The following is a 19,988-nucleotide window of genomic DNA, read 5'->3' as shown; positions in this document are numbered from 1 at the left end:
TAAATATGTTTTTCATATTCAAGTTGATATACTGAAAAATAATAATCTGAGAGCCTTTTCTTCAATCTCAATATTAGTTATATTATAGCTTCTAATTGGCAAGCAATAACTAACATGGGGTAAATTAATGCTAAGAAAATTAGTCAAATTATGTGAAATGTCCATAAACACTGACAACAAAAATCAAATTAAACAATTTTTTGAATAATTTTGGTTAAAAAAATGATTTGATTTCAAAAACAAAAACCGAAAATCCCAAACCAAATCAAACAAAAAAAAATCTATTATAAACTAAAAAACTATTAAATCAAAATCTAAAAGAAAAAAAAGTTTAGCTAAAAGACTTTTAAATCAATTGGACTTATTTAGTTTTTATAACTATAAAACCGGTTTGGATCAATTTTTTAGTTTAGTTTGGTTTAAGATTTTTTTTAAAAAAAATTAATTTGGGTTTTTTTATTAATAGGAATTAAAAAAGCTTTATGTGATTGATTATGGATGAATCATCATCAAAGCATTAGAAAAATGATCTCAAGCTGATGAAACATCAATTCCATGATTGAAGAGAAGATTTGATTTTTATCATCAGCCTCTAACAATAAGAAAAAATGATTACCATAATTGCAAGCATAATAACAGAGCTGTAACACTCTCATATGATGCCACAATATGCTATCATGCCAGTACTTGAAAATTAAAATTAAAATTGTTACTGTAGATTTTTTTTTTTTTTAGATTTCCTGGTTCTTGTCTATATAATAGAGTTTGTTCATCAAACAAAAAAAAACCCATTTTAAATTAAAGACTCATTAAATCAAAGTTTATAAAAATAAAATTCAACTAAAAAACTCGTAAATTAAATTGAGCTTATTTGACTTTTACAAATATAAAATCAATTTTGTTCAATTTTTTTTATTCGATCCAATTCAATTTTTGTATTAAAATTAAACCATTTAAATTGATACTTACTTAATATATCGAGTTTAATCTTAGAAAAAAATAGGAACTAGATAATAACTTCTGAATAATAGAGAGCCGTTTGTTTTTTAGTTTTTGTTTTTTAAAAAATTAAATTTTTTTATTTTACTTTGCTTTAAAATATTTTTTTTGTTTTTAAATTGTTTTAATGTACTGATATAAAAAATAATTTTTAAAAATAAATAAATATTATTTTAATATATTTCTAAATAAAAAAATATTTTAAAAAATATCAATTATTACACTCTCGAAAAACTTCTAAAAAATTATTCGATTGACTGTGTTTCAATTGGACATCACTCCCAAGGAGTGTTTGGTTGACTGTGTTTCAATTGGACAACACTAGGGTCTCTCACATGCAAGGATAATCAAATACCCAAACAACACCAGACCCCACCCATCCTATTGGATGATGTGATATCTAATCTCTAAAGTCTAAACAGATATGATCATCCCTGGAAAAACTTTACAATACCATTTTTTTACTCAAAACTATATTAATATTCATAAAAAACAAATCCTTATGAGATTATTTAAGCTTCGATTGATAATACGATTCAAACTATATTCCAAAAAAATTTAAAAGCTGTAAAAGATTGGAAAAAAAAATCAGAAGCAACAACTTTTAGTTTATATTAGTGGGGTGCCCATGCTATACTGCGAGTTAATTTTTTCAGCATAAAAAATATCAAAAAATACTAATATCTAAGAGCGTTAAATCTATCTATAAAGTTAGATCCAAGAGCCTTGAGTTTGGCTGCAACACATGATCCAAGAGTAATATTTATAATATTAATTATAATACCAATAGTAATATTTTTAATATAAATAATAATATTTTTAATATAAATAATAATATTAAACTTGTCTGATCTAAATTCTTATAGTTTTTTATCCCTTGAAATCAAATTTATTATTTTTCTTCGATAGTAATAATGTTTTTTTAAAAAATTATTAATGATAATGATAACAATAAGAATAAAATTAATGATTATAAACTTGAGTCTAACACCCAGCTAGACCCAAGTTTCTGGGGTCTGGTTCCCCTAATAATAATAAAAATAATAACATTTATAACAATAATAATAATAACAAAAATAATAATAATAATAATATTAAACTTATATGACCAAAGTTTTTATAGTTTTTAACCCCTTCAAATCATATTTATGGTTTTTCTTCAATAGTAATAATTGTTTTCAAATTTAATAATAATAAAAACAATAACAATATTAAGAATAAGAATAACACTAATAATCATAATAATAAAAAGAATAACAATGACAATAACAATAACAATAATTTTTAATTTTACCCTATAAATCAAATCTATGATTTTTTTCAATAGTAATGATATTTTTTTCAAATTTATTAATAATTATATTAATAATAATATTAAACATGTCTAACCCAAGTTCTTATAGTTTTAAATTTTACCCTTAAAATCAAATCCATTGTTGTTTTTCAATATTAATAATAATTTTTTCAAATTTATTAATTATTATATTAGCAATATTCATTATAATACAAATAATAATATTTTTAATATTAATAATAATATTAAACTTGCATGACCTAAGTTTAAGTGGTTCTAGCTGCATCGTTAGGCCCAGGAGCCTTAGATCTGGCTGCAACACCAGACCTAAGAGCTTTGGATTCGCCTTTCATTGTGGATTTGCACAATGCAATCCACAGTGGGAAAAAAAAGCAAAAAAGAAACCTATAACTAATAATATTTGTTTTTTCAAATTTATTAATTATTATATTAGCAATATTCATTATAATAAAACTAATAATATTTTTAATACAAATAATATTATTTTTTTATATTAATAATAATATTAAACTTGTATGACCCAAGTTTAAATGGGTGTGGCTGCAACACCAGACCCAAGAGCTTTGGATGTGGATTTTGCTGCAAGATCGAGTCATGAAAGTGTGATATCTAAATAGAAAAAAATTTAATATTAAAGAATGAAATTAAAAAAAAATATTATTTGAAAGCAAAAAAACAAAGCAAAAAAAGAAAAGAAAAAGCAAAGCACTATTCTAATGAATAATGCTTTGCGAGGAAGGATACATTAAAATTCCCTCATGAGATCACGATAATCTAATAAAAAATAAACAAAACAAATCATGAAATTTAATTTTCAATCAAATTGATATTAAAAAAATAAAATTTTAAAAAAAAACTAATTAAAAAAAAAATTCTAAATCAACGGGGTTAACCTGTCAAACCAGGTTAACTCGCCAAACCTGGGATCTGCGTTATGAGAGTGTGATAACTAAATAGGAAAAAAATTAATATAAACAAAATACACCAAACAAAAAAAAGATTAATTAAAAAGAATAAAACTAATAAAAAAAACCTTTAACTAAAAGCATTATCTTTTTTACCGTGAATTTCACTGTGCAATCCACCATTAAAGGCTGATGACTTTTAGTTTATAGTTAATTTAAAAGTAAGATAGATGTTGTTTTATATTAAAATAATTTATTTTATTTTTTAAAATTTATTTTTGATATTAAAGTATTAAAACAATCTAAATTAATAAAAAAATTATTTTAAAATTAAAAAAAATCAATTTTTTTTTAAAATACAGCTGAGACGTAATGTTAAAAACCAACTTGTCGCTTCTGATTTTTTTGGGATCTAACGGTTGCAGTAACAGTAAAAATAAAACTTTTGATTTTGATTTTCTGATTTTTTTAAACCGGCTTGTACCGTATTACTTAACGGTCTCTAAATCAATAATTAATTAATGATATATTCTTCTTCATGGGCTGCTGCTGATGCTGCCAGAGCCATCAAGAACACGAAAATTCCCAAAAGGATATTATAGTCATCACATTAGTCAACCATGGAGTCAACATCCTTGAATTTTCATTACCTCTCAAAAAAAAAAAAAAAAAAAGAGAAATATTACCAACAAGGTAAAAACACTATTTTCCAAAGGCCATTCTTGTCACAAAAATATTCACTCTCTCAGCTATATATCACAACCAGACTGACATCCAAAGTACCAAACTCTTTTTTTCTTACGGGAGAGAAAAGAAGTGATCTTTGATCTACTGTTTGTGTCTTTCTAGTTCAAGAATGGCAACTACAGAGAGTAAGGATGAGAAACACACAAATGGTTTAGGGTTAGATTCATCAGCAGAAGAACAACATGAAAGATGTCCTGTTGAGGAAGTGGCCTTAGTTGTGCCTGAAACTGATGACCCAACACTTCCTGTCCTGACTTTCCGTGCATGGTTTCTGGGTTTAACTTCATGCATAATACTTATCTTTTTGAACACCTTCTTCACTTACCGTACACAGCCACTCACTATCTCTGCCATTCTTATGCAAATTGCTGTGTTGCCTATAGGGAAGTTTATGGCTAAGACTTTGCCCACTAGAGATTATAGGATTTTGGGGTGGAGTTTTAGTTTGAATCCAGGGCCTTTTAATATGAAAGAACATGTGATTATCACTATCTTTGCTAATTGTGGTGTGTCTTTTGGTGGTGGTGATGCCTACTCTATTGGTGCCATTACTGTTATGAAGGCTTATTATAAGCAGAATCTGAGTTTCCTTTGTGGGCTGTTCATAGTCTTGACTACTCAGGTAATTCTTTTGGTGTTGTTTGCTTCTGATTTTGTGTCTAGATTCAAGAGTCATGGTTGATTTTGACGTAGTGAAACAGTGGGGATTTTTTTTTAATATGATTAGAAAATTGGATTTGATTATTTGCATGTTGGTTGGACTCCAAACTTTTTGTGGTTCTTTTTATTTTCAGTTTTTTTATGTGCATTATGCAGGGGATATGGTTACTGTGCATTTGATTTTCAACCAAAAGCTATCTTTTTTCAATTTAGTTTAGTTTTATTAGTGCATTTAATTGTAGATTTTCATTTGATTTTTGTGTTTCTGGTTCTTGATCTGCAGATTTTGGGATATGGATGGGCTGGGATGCTAAGGAGATACTTGGTTTATCCTGTTGAGATGTGGTGGCCTTCAAACCTTGCTCAGGTTTCTCTGTTCAGGTCTGTGTTTTTTTTTTTTTTTTAACTTGGCCCTACATTTTATAAAATATCTGTTTGGTTGATGTGAAAATACAGAACACAGAAAATTTTTAAAGCCTTTAAGCTTTAACTTTTAGAATCCCATACCTTGATTGATTTTGACAATAGAAGTATAAATTTTATGCTCTTTCTTGACAACTGGTAAATCTTTGAAGGGATGGTGATAGTTGATCTATTCTTCAACATATCGAAAGACTGCTTGTGGTTCAAATTCCATTACCGAAGATGCACACGACAGAATATTTCTAAAAATACAAATAGAGGCTGAGAAAAGGACATTGCAAAATCCCCATCTAGTTGTGGTGTTAAGAGAAATGAACTCAAACAATTTGCTTTTGTTTGAATAATGGAGTTGACTATGACTATAATTCTAGTTGCATTACTTTAGCTTGTTGGTATATGATTCAAGTGCATTTTCACTGTTTGAGAATCTGTTCTGTATGTGTTCTTGCCTTAGGGGACAAAGTGCATGATGCTACTGACGTTGGATTGTTGTTGACAGAGAATGAAATGCCTTCTTAATTTGTTTTGTTTGTCATGAATTTGCATATGGGATCATATTCCTGAAGGTCATTGGTGAAGAAAAAGTATTCTAAGTGAAAACATTCATATGTGATTAGCTCGTAGGTAACTTTTGGCAATAATGTTGTCATATGCTAACAATCTTGTCTCTACAGAGCACTGCATGAAAAGGATCCGAAAAGTAAAGGCCTGACTAGGATGCAATTCTTCCTCATTGCCATGACAGCAAGCTTTCTCTATTATACAGTCCCTGGATACTTGTTCCCAATCATGACGTTTTTCTCATGGGTGTGCTGGGTATGGCCTCATAGTATCACGGCTCAACAAGTAGGGTCAGGTTACCATGGCCTTGGTGTCGGTGCCTTCACTCTTGATTGGGCTGGGATTTCAGCCTACCATGGCAGTCCTCTTGTCGCTCCTTGGTCTTCCATTGTCAATGTTGCGGTTGGATTTATCATGTTCATCTACATAATACTCCCTTTGTGTTATTGGAAATATAACACTTTTGATGCTTGGAAGTTTCCAATATTTTCTAATCAGCTATTCACTTCTAGCGGGCAAAAATATGAAACTACAAAGATCTTGACCCCAGATTTTCAACTTAACATCCCTGCTTATGATAGTTATAGCAAGCTCTATCTGAGCCCTCTATTTGCCCTGTCAATTGGATCAGGATTTGCAAGGTTCACAGCAACCCTCACACATGTGGCGCTGTTTAACGGAAGGTACCCTGGTAATACAAGTATAGGTTCCCTTATCACTGGATCTTAATAAATGACAATACGTGTTTTCCATTGTTCAGGGATATTTGGAGGCAAAGTAGAAGAGCAGTGCAGAATGTGAAATTGGATGTTCATTCAAAATTGATGAAAGCTTACAAAGAAGTTCCTGATTGGTGGTTTTATATTCTCTTAATAGGAAGTGTTGTCCTCTCGTTGTTAATGTCTTTTGTTTGGAAAGAAACTGTGCAGCTGCGATGGTGGGGTATGCTCTTTGCCTTTGCCTTGGCTTGGCTTGTTACCCTTCCTATTGGTGTTATTCAAGCAACTACGAATCAGGTATGGCCAATTTTTTTAAAATTGTGTCTTTTCTTATCTGCCCTCTTAGACATAGGAAACTTTGCTTTTAATGGATAGCCAAATCTTAGTTGAGGGTATTTCTGTTTTATCTCATAATGTAGTGTTTACATTGCAGCAACCTGGGTATGACATAATAGCACAGTTCATGATTGGATATGTTCTTCCAGGAAAACCAATTGCAAACCTGCTTTTCAAGATTTATGGACGAATTAGCACGATCCATGCTCTTTCTTTCTTAGCTGACCTTAAACTTGGACACTATATGAAAATTCCACCACGGTGCATGTATGTAGCTCAGGTATGGCATTGCAGAAACCTGTACATTTGGGCATTGAAATTTCATGTTTTAGTAGTGTGAAGTATTAACCATAGATTTGGTGTTTTCCTCAGCTAGTGGGGACCTTTGTTGCTGGTACACTCAATCTTGCAGTTGCGTGGTGGATGTTGGAGAACATTGAAAATATCTGTGATACTGATGTACTTGATTCTAGTAGTCCATGGACGTGTCCTAAGTACCGAGTCACGTTTGATGCTTCTGTAATCTGGGGCCTCATTGGACCAAGGAGGCTCTTTGGACCTGGTGGCCTCTACAGGAACTTGGTATGGCTGTTCCTCATTGGAGCTTTCTTACCGGTTCCTTTCTGGGTACTGAGCAAAATGTTCCCTGAAAAGAAATGGATTGCATTGATAAATATACCAGTAATATCTTATGGTTTTGCCGGAATGCCACCTGCAACTCCCACCAACATCGCAAGCTGGCTTGTCACTGGAACTATATTCAACTACTTTGTCTTTCGATATCGCAAGCGCTGGTGGCAGAAGTATAACTATGTCCTATCTGCAGCATTGGATGCTGGGACAGCTTTCATGGGTGTTTTATTGTTCTTCGCTGTGCAGAATTCAGGCAAAGAATTGAAATGGTGGGGTACGGAAGTTGATCACTGTCCTTTGGCTTCATGTCCAACAGCACCGGGGATTGTAGTTAAAGGATGTCCAGTCTTTTAAATAGCCACGCAGCCATTTAAGAGATGGATAAGAAATTGGGAGCAGTGATAGAGAACAATTAAGAATCCGTTTTTATTTTCCATGCTTGTACATGCTTCTTTCCATTTAATTAGAAAGTGCTAGTTATGATGTTCCTCTTTATGCCTCCTCAATGAACATTTACTGTTCTCAGCTTACAGCTGTTAGCAGTAATTTCTCTCAACTTAGCAGTGAATCCCTACCAAATTCCAACCTTGATCGTCCTGTAATGTGAATTAATGAGATGTTTTTTACTTGCTATATGTAGCAGAGAATGCCCTTCACAAAATAGGGAATTTTCCATTTGGTAATAAAATCTTTGCATTCTCTTTTGGGTCATGTTCTCACTGTTCTTGATACAGCACTGAATGCTGGCTACTTACTAACTGATTTGAGTGAATATCACAACAGATGCTTTTCAGCAGGATGCCTCGTGCAATCTTTTCATACAAGTTGGCCTATCACTTTAGTATACAGAAAAAAAAAAAGAACTAAAATTCTATAGCATAACAAGATATTAATGCTGTAGATTAAGCTTATTATGATTACTGGAATGAGAAAAAAATATACAATGAAAGAGGCAAAAGCTGCTCGCTATCCTAATCAAGGACATACATAGCATATTAGCCCCTGCAGTCCTTCATTCTATATACCAGTTCTCCACTAGTATTCTGTAATTTTCAAAAGGCAACTATAGAATCTCACCCTTTTGAATATTCCTCCTATGATTTAAGCTAAAAATAATAACAATATTAATAAATGAACAGATGATCAGGGAACAGAAAAAGCAGCTTCAAGTTAGCTGCTTTGTTTTCTTTCAACTATGTCTCTATCTTACTTGCATATGATTCTTAATAGAAACTCTTTAATTTCTTTAGACTGTGTAGTGTTGTTGGATGGTCTCAATATCAAGCCCCTTCATTTTAACCACTGACTCAACATGGCCCTTCAATGTGTGAATCTCTCTTAGCCTGCAACATTAGCACTAGTTCATATGCTTTGTGTCCTTCAAGAAAAGAAATTGCAGATAAATGACTACATGTAATATCATGAGCTTGATTTTCACTTCTTGAAATAGGTCTTAGAGGGCTAATCTTCATGCATGTCCATCTTTAATCATACTTGTCAGATACTGATATAAAAAATACAAGTTACCCCTCTCGCTCTAACCTTGGTACAGCTAAACTTTACCTTCCAGATGGTAAGTTAAAGGATTTCCATCATGGAATGACCTTTAGTTCTTTACTGTGTGTGCAGGCTAAGTACTTACCTTGCTACTTCGGCACGCCTCTTTGCCTGCTCAGCGAGCTCACTCAACTCCCTATAGCTGGCCTTGTCATTTTTCATGGTTTCTGGGGACTGGAGACCATGAAGCGTGCGCTGAGCTGTAGCCCATTGAGCCTCCCTTTCACCCTTTCCATAATCCTTCTTGGTAGTGAAAGCAGTCTGGATTGGTTTTTAAACAAGCACAGAGGTAATGCAATAAGAAAAAAGTTTGTGAAATGAAATAGCAAATCAGATTTTGTTGAGTTAAAAACCTTGTTTTCTAGCAGATTATCCCAAGCCTTCCCGGTCAATGCATAGCGGGTGATGAACTTGAGGATGTCAAGAGGGATGTAGGTGATAATGCTGAAAATCCAGATTATTCCTGCCCATCCCCAACCGATGCCTTGGATTCTTGCAAATCCCCAGTTTGCATACACAGCAATGACAGTTGCCACCTTCATGGAGAAGTAATAAGTTAGAGCTTCCTACGGTGATCATGTTAATGGATAGATAACAGCTGGGAGTAGAAGGGGGAAAGAGATCAAAGTACTAACCAATTGCGCTGCAAGGAAGGCACCGACAAGCAAGAGACCAGGGCGTTCAGTGAAGGACCAGCTCCTTGACCTGGTCACAAATATGAGTGCTTGACTGATGATGCTCACTTGAAGGTAGAGAGCTGCTGTAAGCTCATCTGGTTTACCTCTGATTGACCTCACGCCGAACTTATCCTGCAAACATCATCAAATTTTAGTATTTGTTTCAATTTAACTTCATCTGAACTTTATCATTTAGAGTACCAATTCACTTACGGAGAAGAAGTCAGTGCCATGAGCAAGCCAGAAGAACAGCACGGTTATAATTGCCAAGTAGGTTCCAAGGACAACGCCCATGGCAAAAATTTCCTTAAGCTTCCAGGAGTCAGGGACAGGAGATGGCTTGACTCTATCCTTGGAGATGGTCATAATGGTTCCATCATTGAGGATGGCAATGATGAGGACCATGAATGGAGAGAAGTCAAACTTCCAGATAAGTGCAACAAGCAAGAATCCCAACACAATACGAATTGTGATGGAAACAGCATAGATTGTGTAGTTCTTCATCCGTTGGAAGATGGCTCTGCTTGTCAGCACAGCACTGATAATCACACTCAATCCTGGTTCTGTCAAAACAATGTCTGAGGCACTCCTGGCAGCATCAGTTGCATCTGCCACGGCAATACCAATGTCCGCCTTCTTCAATGCCGGCGCATCATTAACACCATCACCTGTCATTCCACAAATGTGCTTCCTCTCTTGGAGCTTCTTAACAATCTCATATTTGTGCTCTGCATATCCAAAGCTCACATTATTTAGATCTCCTAAATAGTACTCAAACACAAACTCTTTGCTGTACCAGTCAAGGTTTAATAAAGATCCCATTACCCGGGAAGACGCCAGCAAACCCATCAGCTTTCTCAATGAGCTCATCAACTGGAACGGACGCAATTGATTCATCTTTGTTATCACCAAGGAGGGATGATGAAGGATACATGTTGGTACCCATGCCAAGCCTGCGGCCAGTCTCTTTGCCAATTGCAAGTTGGTCACCAGTGATCATCTTAACATTGACACCAAGGTCAAGTGCTCGGCGGATAGTCTCAGCACTATCATGCCTTGGAGGGTCAAAAAGAGGCAAGAGACCCACAAACTCCCATGGTGCTCCTGCACTTTCCTTGTTCTTCTCTGGTATTCTCTGTAAACAGGAAAAAAAATGTTCATTTCATCAAAACATGGTTGAGCTAAAAAGTTCACCTAGGTTGTTATATTCCAAGTAATATTATGAAACAAGTAGCAAAGAAATTGTTAGATTAATGTACATGACGAGCAACTCCCAGGGAACGAAGGCCACGGTCAGCAAAGTTGTTGATGATTTCATGAGCCTTTTTCCTAATATTCCCCTTGAGTTCACAGAGCTCAATAATCTGGCAAACAAATGAAAAGTTACTACCCGCAGGCGGCAGTACAAGGGATAGTTTTCAAATAAGAGTTAAAACACACTGGAATGCATACCTGCTCGGGAGCTCCCTTGCTGCTTCTATACCAATCACCATTTCCATCAAAGTAGGTGATTGCAGTGCGCTTTTCGACAGGGTTGAAGGGCAAGAAATGCACCTCTATGATTCCTGATCTTGCCTACAAAGCTCACAAGAAGGCAAAATAAATTTTCCATTTCAATGACTCCAGGAAATATAACGAAAACAAACTGACAAGAACTAAAAGTTCATAAAAATGGGATTAAATTGCATACCTCACTGGGATCTCCCAACATCCCAACTATTGAAGCATCAATGGCATCCTGGTTCTCGGTTCTAGAAGCCCTGGCAGCGTGTAATATAAGAGTGTCCTTGTCCATGTCCTTCACAAACACCTGTAATTACCAATGCAGAAAGTACCGAACCTTAAGTCGTATGAAATCGTGTAAGATAAGTCCCTTGAAGATTATATGACTTGGCTACGATCACTGACCTCAATGAGAGTCTTGTCAACAGTAAGCTTGTTAAGGGTGAGAGTTCCAGTCTTGTCACTGCACAAGACATCCATTCCAGCCATTTCTTCAATGGCAGTCATCCTCTTGGTGATGGCACCTTGCTGTGATAGGCGGTGAGATCCAATAGCCATTGTCACTGACAAGACTGTGGGCATGGCAATAGGGATACCTCCAATGAGAAGCACCAAGAGGTTGTCAATGCCATCTCTGTACCTCCTGTGTTGGATTGGGTACATCACTATGATCTCAATCAGCATACCAATTGCAATTGAGCAGATACAGAAGTTACCAATAGCAGTCAACACCTGATAAATAGATTGCACACAAAAAAAAAAAAAAAAAAACAGCTGTAAAACAAATCTCTGTGTGATCAATTTAGATTCTCATTAATGAAGTAAAAACAAGCAATACCTTTTGGAAATGACCGACGTTATTGGTGCTGTCTACAAGGTGAGCTGCCTTGCCGAAGAAGGTATGAACACCCGTCGCAATAACAACAGCCTCAATCTCACCTTGCTTACAGGTTGATCCTGAGTAAACCCCGCTGCCGGGATACTTTGTGACTGGAAGGGACTCACCAGTTAAGGCAGACTGATCGATCTTGAGCGGATCACCTACCATGAGACGAGCATCAGCTGGGATAATATCTCCCAACTTGATGCTAATTATATCTCCTGGTACCAAAATTGCTGCATCTTGCTCACTCCATTTTCCATCCCTCAAAACCTGTAGGATTAATTATGTAGACAATGAGTTACATGAGGTTATGAGCTGCTAATGAAAGTAACAGCCATGTACAAGGAAGGATATTGGACAAATATTACCTTGGTTTTAGGAGCAAGACCAGCCATCAAAGAGGCGGCGGCGTTACCCGCATTGTTTTCTTCAATGAAGCTGATGGTGGAATTGATGATAAGCAACACAATGATACCAACAAAGTCTTGCCAATCCGGTGGCTTGCCTCCTCCATTAGCCAAAACAATGGCCATAATGGCAGCTGCCTCCATGACCCACGACAAAGGATTCCACATAAAGCCCAAGAACTTGAGGATTTTGCTCTCCTTTTTCTCCTCAAGCTTGTTGGGGCCAAAGATCCTAAGCCTCTCTTCACCTTCTGTTGTCCTCAACCCCTCTTTCGTACATTTTAGCTTTTCAAACACTTCTTCAATAGGAATTTTCTCCTGCACAAACACAAAAACAAATTAACACAACATTTGTCAATATATAGGTACCTAAACAAGAAGCAAGATTCACAGAGAAAACATGATGAGAAATGCTTACAAGATCAATACTCTCATTCTTTATATCTTCCATGGTGAAAGATCAAACCAAGAACCTTAAGCTTTGTTATAATTTCTTGGTGTTCTAGCTCTACAGTCTCTTTCAATAGGCCTTCCTCGGTTTCTTTGTTTCACTGGCCTATCAAAGAGTCCGCAGAGATTGTGAGAAAACAATTGATAATTCCGACAAGAAACATTTTGTTCTTGACAAAGCTCATTAGTATTTATAACCATCTTCCTTCCTTAACAATCAAAGGAGTGAAGCCTCGCCGAATTCGGACATGTTAGTTTTGCTTTTGTGGTTTGCCAAGGTTTCCGAATTTGGAAATTTTAGTGATGTTAAATGAAAATGCTAAAAATGTTTCGGTGGCCGTTTTAGTCCTCGATGTATTGTGATTTTGGCACATCAAACCTAGTTGTTCCCAGCAACACAAATCGGATTCTTAAACTTTTGGTTCGGAGACAATTAAAATAAAAATAAAATATTTGGATAAAAATAATTAGAAGAAAGAAAAATAACATAAATGACTATTATATTTGAAGAAAATACTTTTCTTATTTTATATTGATTTTTTTTCTTTTAAATCTTTTTTTTCTGGGTGTACAAGGTGAAAAAAAAATTTCATAGAAATACTTTTTAATTAATTACAACAATTTTAATAGAAATACTTTGTTTTTTTTTTGGGTATTAGGAATATGTCACATATTCAGTGTTGTGGCCTTTAAAGTTCTGACACGTTGCACTAATCATTTTATTCATTTTAGGGACTAATCTTGCTTTGAAACAAAAGTCTAAGGACTCAATCACATTTTTTGGAACCGTTGGGTTTGATGAGCCAAAATTGCAATACCTGAAGGACTAAAATTGCCATTAAAAAAAGAAACAACCTTTGTGCTGTCATTTCAGACATGAGATTTCTTCCGTAATAACTGTACTGTACCATGATCCTAGGATGACGTCGTTTTTTATGAAATGAGTGTGTTAATGAGTTTATTTTTTAAAGTAATTTTTTTTTTTTTTTAAATTATTATATTAAAACTATTTAAAAATATTAAAAAAGAAAAGAAAATTCAATCTCAATTCTTTTAGCAACTTATTAAAAATACATCTTTCACTTACATAGTAAAATCTCTTGGATCAATATAACTTCAAAAATTGAATTCAAAAAATCAAGAAAATAATCAAGAAATTCTTAGAGACGCATTCCTTACATCAACTTGATACGTTCAAGAAAAAACAGTAAACTCTTATTTATTAGAAAATAAAAAAGGACGGCCTAACCTTCGTAACTCCCAAGCCTGTCATTTGACATTGTTATTTGACCATTTAAAGATTTTTCTTGCTCGAAAATAAATATATTCTTTATCAACTCTTACGTCATCAACTAAGACCAGATAGATACATTGATTGTATTCATTCAAGAAGATTCCTTAGCCACCGAAACAAGCTCTCGAGAAAATTAAACCCTCTCGATGGCCTATATTTGAGAGAACTTAACTTGCTTGAATACCCAGGGTGCATGAGACCGGTCCAAGATTTTAAACAGTCTGCTCTCTGCTCGGAGCATTGTGTTATGGCCAACTGTTCATGATGCTTTGAGCACAAATGATGGAGTAGCTGATCATAGGCATATGTAACAAAAACATGCTGTTCTTGATTCCTCTATCCATCTGTTCATCGATCGTGAATTTGTTTGTCATGGCATCTAGCGAATGCAATCATTTACTCACTCTTTAATTTGTATCAGGGAATTTTTTTTTAATTTGCCATGGCATCAGGGAATGCAATGGTTTTTTTTTTTAAAAAAAAATTGACACTAATGGATAATTTTGGGTTTCAAAGGGTGTTAAATAAGGGTTTGAATTAAGAAAAAAAATTAAGTCATTGCACTTGAACTTTTGAATTATCGTTGTATAATATTTTGTTAGATAGGTTGAAATTTTAATTTATCAGATATTAAACTTAATTATCTACATGTTGTCAAGTTGGCGGGCAGATCACCAGGTATACATACCAAGCTAGACCAGGTTTAATATCTATGATATTAGCCTTAAAAACCAGAAATGCATGCTCATCAAGAATATCTTGTTTTGCAATAGAATTCGTGAAGATTATAGAAGTTTTTGTATGTGAAACAAAGGGCTAAGATTCATCCAGCATTCAATTGCAATCCATGCTTAACGACTAGACCTCAACACATGCATTCTTGTGGGGGATCTAAATCCAAATCTGGCCACAGTTCAAGATAGGTGCCCACGAGAAATTTTGTACTGACTCTAGAAACCACATCCATCAATATCCAAAGTCATTGCTATAATCGTTAATGGAAAAATGAAGGAATTCGAGACGAACCTCCCACGGTTATGCCATCAAGATAATCTCTTCTACAGGGAAAAAAAAAAAACAAGCTAAGATTTCAAGCGTCTAGCCATTTTCCTCTCCAGAAAAGAAAAGAGCATCAAGGCAAGTATGAAGATGTCCCCAATCCAGTTAAATCAATTGAGGACTCTAGGCGAATGTGGTGAAAGCATTAGATGAGCCAAAGCAAGAGAATAATTAGCTCTTTTCCCCATATGAACAAGTAGCTATTTGACTAACAATGGTTATCAAGGATTTGTATTTTGTAAAATACAATCTTTTTTAATGCCAGAGGTGACTCCTTCCTTAGCTTACTTGCGCCATTGGCATATATATTAAACTAGATATTAGGGATGGTAGACCATAATCCCACACAGATGCAATAAATTATTACCTCTGCAAAGACTTGTAAAGCACCACAGTCACATACTTGGCTAAGAATCTATGTGTTGAACCAAGTGCCACCACAGCAGGCCCACTCCTCCCCTTCTGCATGTAGAGATGATTAAGCACTACATGTTGAGGTTTTGATGAAGGAGGCGGTATCTCCATGCAGGATGATGGCATATTGAGCAGTGTCATCTGTAAGTGTGGAGGAACCATTGGTGGCTCTTTTGCAAAATCATCGCTACCGAGTTGCAAATTGCTGTAGCTCAACTCTGGGGACTGAGGGGGTTCAAAACCAGATATACTTTCAAGGTCTTCTGGAACAAAGTCCTGCAAAACATTATTTGGCAACCACAATTCTGAGTATTTCATATTCTAATTCCAAGACACAAGACTAAAGGAGGCACGCATAAGACATTAAAAAAACTAGTAGGATGAGCAGCATTAAATATCTTTTAATCCTATAAGTCAGAGATAGATCACAAAATCAGAATTGTGAAACAGAAGGTCCTAGGCTATTTGAATATCATGCTTTTGCCATTATGCAATAGCCAATATGCTGTGAATTATCCTTATAAAATATCACATACAAAGCATACACTATTTTAAAGAACTGATCATTAAACCTGCAAGGCAGCAAGTGTTGCACCAACCAATTATGAGAATAAACTGCTTTATTTCTTCAGAGAAAGAAAACTGAAACTGCAAGTATAACCTGTACGAATGCAATTTTGGCAAGCTCCAAATGTTGTTTAAGTTTTAGGGTAAGAGAATTGTGCTAAATATTATCCTTATTTTTCTGTCATTTATGATACTTCCAAAAATAGACAGGAATAGAACTGACAGTGTGGAGCCAGTAACACAGGAAGATAACCCAAAATTACATTAAAGATAGTTTCTCCTTACGCATTCATGATGACACCAAGAGAACACCATGCTGGAAGTGCCATGAAAGGCAGGAGGACATAAAAAGGTGGAAATAATAAGTAGGGTATCTAACGTTTAAAACGCAACCCACGAGCTGTTTAGATACCTAATTATATTTCATTTATTTACTCTTTGTTTTGAACCTCATACTGATTTCACTAGCTAAAATGATTTAAATCAATCAACTTTATTCATGAATTCCTCTTTATATTTTACACATTGATAAGCTCATGAATCTTGCCTAACATAATAGAATGGAAGCAAGTCTGCTCCAGGTGAACATATTCACCGGGGAGTTTCATACAAACCTTGTGTTGGAGAAATTGTCGCACAATCTAAAATATGTTAGTTTGAGATCAACAAATTAGTAGACCTAAAAGAATAGCATCTCTACCAAATCAAGACAGGGATGAATATCTAAAGTCAAATTCTTTCTCCTTCCTTTGTCAGTGCTAGATATGTGATTTTTGGACCTTTGAATGAAGTTGATATTGCTTGCTTAGTGAAAGTGAAAATTTTAACTTTTATGGACTACTTATGCACTAATTATCATTCAAGGAAAAGAGAAGAGAAGTAACAGTTTCCATATAGACACAATAGATTAATTGAGAAGGGGAAATTTTTACTGGTCTCCCCTTTAATTTGGTGGAATCAGAATAAAGTTCCGCCGAAATACCAAAGGGAAGGGATGAAAATATTACTTGCAAATCCAAAGTGTTGTGAGCATTGCCAGCATCATCTTTGGCCCAGGGCAAGTCAGGGGAATACCTCCACTGTCCATCAACAATAAACCTGTATTGGTAAACTCCTGATGGCAGAACTTTCATTATAGTGTAGTCTTTTCCAGATCTTTGCAAAGGAATTCTGATCAACAATGTAATCAGGATATATTAGACAATCACAAAGTGGCTCCTGAAGTTGTTATGATACAGACGGGGAAAATCTAAGCACTGAATTTTAAGAACCTTGTTTTCCAGTCATCCCATGATCCCTCGACAGCTACTTCCTTGCCACCATAGCTCCATGTAATCATTGTTGGAATTCCATGCTCATTGCACATTTCTTCATACCCTAAAGAAGTTTGCATCCACGAGTGGCTTGGAATTTGAATCTCATCAGGTCTTTGCAATGGAGCCACAGGGACCTGACAACAAAAAACATGCAATTAAAAGATAGCAACTCTAATAGGGTTGTAGATGGAAGCACACACTAGAATAGACATAAAGCAAATAACTCAGCTTAACGAAAATATTTTCTTGGGCATGAAGAAGAGCAAGTTACATGAGGATAGCACTAAATATTAAAATGAATATCACCAGGATCCAACAAAGTTTTAGTTCATGTAACACTTGATCTTGTCGGATTAAAAATAACAGCTCAATCCCTATTTACATCAAATCGAAATGCACACTTTGTTCCAGATTGACAACACAAGCTACATGGCACCAAATTAGAAACCACTAATCGTGTCCACGCCCAAGTAGAATCTCATAGCAAGAACCCTATGGCTAATTCTATTCACATCTTTTCACACGTTAAAAGTAGCTAAAGCAATTTCCTTTCTGATTCCCACACAAAATACAGCCAAATCAAGACTTTCTAAAAACTAACAAAATTCTTCAGCATCTAATAGAATCTCACAACGAAGATGATGTGATATCAATCCAGAATCATCTAAAAACTAACAATACCAATCAAATCCTCAAACAATTTAGTTGATTCATTCATAGAACCCTCGTGAAAATAAAAAACAAAAGCAACCAAAAACACACCTGAGGAGTGAACAGAAGAGGTGAGTGAGTAGCTCTAGGGCTATGAGGAGGTGAGTGACCCATCATTTCAGGAGGAGGTGCAGGATAACTAACATGGGACTCATCTGATGCAACCATAACCTCACTGCTGTCACTCCTTTCTCCTTCACCACCACCAACACTTGATGGACTAATTGCTCCTTCTTCCTCTTCTCTTCCATTCACATTCCCCATTTATTGATAACTCTTACCAAGTTACAAATTAATGGTCTTTATTAATGTTGTTGCTGTTGTTTATTACTGATAGGATTGTATAAAGATTGAAACTTTATCAAAACCCACCAACCATATAGTTGAATCAAATTAATAACAAGCCAAAAGGATGCAATTTGGGGCTAGACCCAGATGCCAAAATTGAACAACGCTTGTAACTTTATTATTTTTGTGTCAAGTAACTAAGGAGTGTGGGGAAAAAAAGAGAGAAAGAAGGAGAATTTTGGAATAGTAAAAAGGAGAGTGATCTCTCCAGTGAGGTGGGGAAATAGGTTGAAGTGAAAGGAGAGTGGTGGTTGTGGTGGAGGAGGAGGAAAGGAAGGGGTGGAAGTGGTGGTGATGGTGGTGGAGGTGGGCCAATGTGTGATGTAAATGTATCGAATCTAATGTTGATTTCCTTGTTTAGTATTTGAGTGTGTATGGGATGGTGGGCACGTCATCATTTGACAAAGTCCTTTTCCTTTAAATTATTGCTATCTTTATTTTTTTTCTTTAATAAGAAAAGATTTTTCTAGTTTTTTTGAGATACTTTTTGGTGTTAATATGAAATAATTCTTTAATATATATATATATAGTTAAATTTTGAGCACATAAACTAAATTATTTCTGATTTTAAATTATATCTTCTTCATAATTAAAATAAAGTAGATAAATAAAAAAATAAAGATTAATGTGAGGTAATACAAAGTATGAAAATACATAAATTAAAATCACTAGGGCTACAAATTTATCTTACAAGTAAATTATCTTATACTTCTCAACTCTTATTGTCATTTTCTAATAATAGAATATAAGTCATGACATTACTTATCAATACGAGTATGTTATTTTTCTCAAAAAAATCATATTATAAAGTTTATTTTGATAAATAAGATTCAAATTGTACTTTACCACTATAAAAAAAAGGGGGAAATGAAGAAAGGAGGAAATTGTACTTTGCACTAAGCTGGTTTTTTTTTTTTTTTTAATGTGTGAAATTGCACTGCACTGCTTGTTAATGTACTATTTTCTTTTCAATCCCAAAATCAACGATAACAATTAGAAGTACTAAAAACTAGCAAATCTTGAGGGTTTCCCAAACGTTAAGGGTTTATATTCTCTTTTTAATCATTAGAACTCTAATATTAAATTAGGGTACAAGATAAAGAATTTATAATTTTTTTTTATTTTATTATATACTTAATTATGTAACCCGAGTTTTGTTGTGGGTCATAATTTTTTTTAAAAAGCAAAATATATTGATTTTTTCAACGTATTTTTTAATAAAACAAAATACAAATTGAAATTAAAAAACTTATTTATACATTTAATAAAATAAATTGAAAACTATATATATTAATAAATTAATTAATAAAAAGTCATCAACGATAATTAAAAATAAAAAAATTAAGAGTCGGATATAAACCAAAATATTCGGCCTTGCAACTCGAATTTTTGACATGGTTGTATTTAACGACTTTGATCATTAAATTAATTTTTTTCTATTTAATTAAATGATAATAAAAATTGAAACACTTTAAATTGATTAAATAAAAGAAAAAAAAATATT

General features: G+C 34.3%; 3 protein-coding genes across 3 annotated transcripts; 1 reads left to right on the top strand and 2 right to left on the bottom strand.

Annotated features, from left to right (window-relative positions):
• Window positions 1-3,990: 3,990 nt before the first annotated feature.
• On the top strand, window positions 3,991-8,009 carry LOC7458477 (oligopeptide transporter 3). Its single transcript, XM_002308728.3, has 6 exons — window positions 3,991-4,588; window positions 4,910-5,007; window positions 5,724-6,293; window positions 6,371-6,626; window positions 6,763-6,945; window positions 7,038-8,009. Exons 1-6 carry the CDS (start codon window positions 4,076-4,078, stop codon window positions 7,650-7,652), a joined length of 2,235 nt encoding a protein of 744 aa, XP_002308764.1. The 5' UTR covers window positions 3,991-4,075; the 3' UTR covers window positions 7,653-8,009.
• Window positions 8,010-8,187: 178 nt separating this feature from the next.
• On the bottom strand, window positions 8,188-13,015 carry LOC7458476 (ATPase 8, plasma membrane-type). The gene is made up of 13 exons (XM_002307820.4): window positions 12,744-13,015; window positions 12,287-12,643; window positions 11,874-12,188; window positions 11,441-11,767; window positions 11,223-11,342; window positions 10,985-11,107; window positions 10,792-10,896; window positions 10,358-10,667; window positions 9,746-10,260; window positions 9,491-9,664; window positions 9,209-9,391; window positions 8,941-9,116; window positions 8,188-8,641 (listed from the first exon to the last, which is right to left on the bottom strand). Exons 1-13 carry the CDS (start codon window positions 12,774-12,776, stop codon window positions 8,545-8,547), a joined length of 2,835 nt encoding a protein of 944 aa, XP_002307856.1. The 5' UTR covers window positions 12,777-13,015; the 3' UTR covers window positions 8,188-8,544.
• Window positions 13,016-15,278: 2,263 nt separating this feature from the next.
• Window positions 15,279-18,832, bottom strand: LOC7463652 (SNF1-related protein kinase regulatory subunit beta-2). The gene is made up of 4 exons (XM_002307819.4): window positions 18,188-18,832; window positions 17,381-17,559; window positions 17,117-17,279; window positions 15,279-15,818 (listed from the first exon to the last, which is right to left on the bottom strand). Exons 1-4 carry the CDS (start codon window positions 18,398-18,400, stop codon window positions 15,492-15,494), a joined length of 882 nt encoding a protein of 293 aa, XP_002307855.3. The 5' UTR covers window positions 18,401-18,832; the 3' UTR covers window positions 15,279-15,491.
• Window positions 18,833-19,988: the final 1,156 nt, after the last annotated feature.

This window comes from Populus trichocarpa, chromosome 6 (assembly GCF_000002775.5).
Source record: "Populus trichocarpa isolate Nisqually-1 chromosome 6, P.trichocarpa_v4.1, whole genome shotgun sequence".
Classification (NCBI taxonomy): domain Eukaryota; kingdom Viridiplantae; phylum Streptophyta; class Magnoliopsida; order Malpighiales; family Salicaceae; genus Populus; species Populus trichocarpa.
This window is presented reverse-complemented; position numbering and strand designations above follow the sequence as displayed.

Excerpts from the sequence above, each read along its gene's own strand:
- LOC7458477 (XM_002308728.3), top strand. The coding sequence starts at position 4,076 with ATGGCAACTACAGAGAGTAAGGATGAGAAACACACAAATGGTTTAGGG. Across the intron at positions 4,589-4,909 it reads TCATAGTCTTGACTACTCAG|ATTTTGGGATATGGATGGGC; the intron begins GTAATTCTTTTG and ends CTTGATCTGCAG. Across the intron at positions 6,946-7,037 it reads GGTGCATGTATGTAGCTCAG|CTAGTGGGGACCTTTGTTGC; the intron begins GTATGGCATTGC and ends TGTTTTCCTCAG.
- LOC7458476 (XM_002307820.4), bottom strand. The coding sequence starts at position 12,776 with ATGGAAGATATAAAGAATGAGAGTATTGATCTT. Across the intron at positions 9,665-9,745 it reads ATGGCACTGACTTCTTCTCC|GATAAGTTCGGCGTGAGGTC; the intron begins GTAAGTGAATTG and ends TGATGTTTGCAG. Across the intron at positions 8,642-8,940 it reads AGGCGTGCCGAAGTAGCAAG|GCTAAGAGAGATTCACACAT; the intron begins GTAAGTACTTAG and ends CTAATGTTGCAG.
- LOC7463652 (XM_002307819.4), bottom strand. The coding sequence starts at position 18,400 with ATGGGGAATGTGAATGGAAGAGAAGAGGAAGAAGGAGCAATTAGTCCA. Across the intron at positions 17,560-18,187 it reads CTCTTCTGTTCACTCCTCAG|GTCCCTGTGGCTCCATTGCA; the intron begins GTGTGTTTTTGG and ends TTTTGTTGTCAG. Across the intron at positions 17,280-17,380 it reads TGGGATGACTGGAAAACAAG|AATTCCTTTGCAAAGATCTG; the intron begins GTTCTTAAAATT and ends ATTGTTGATCAG.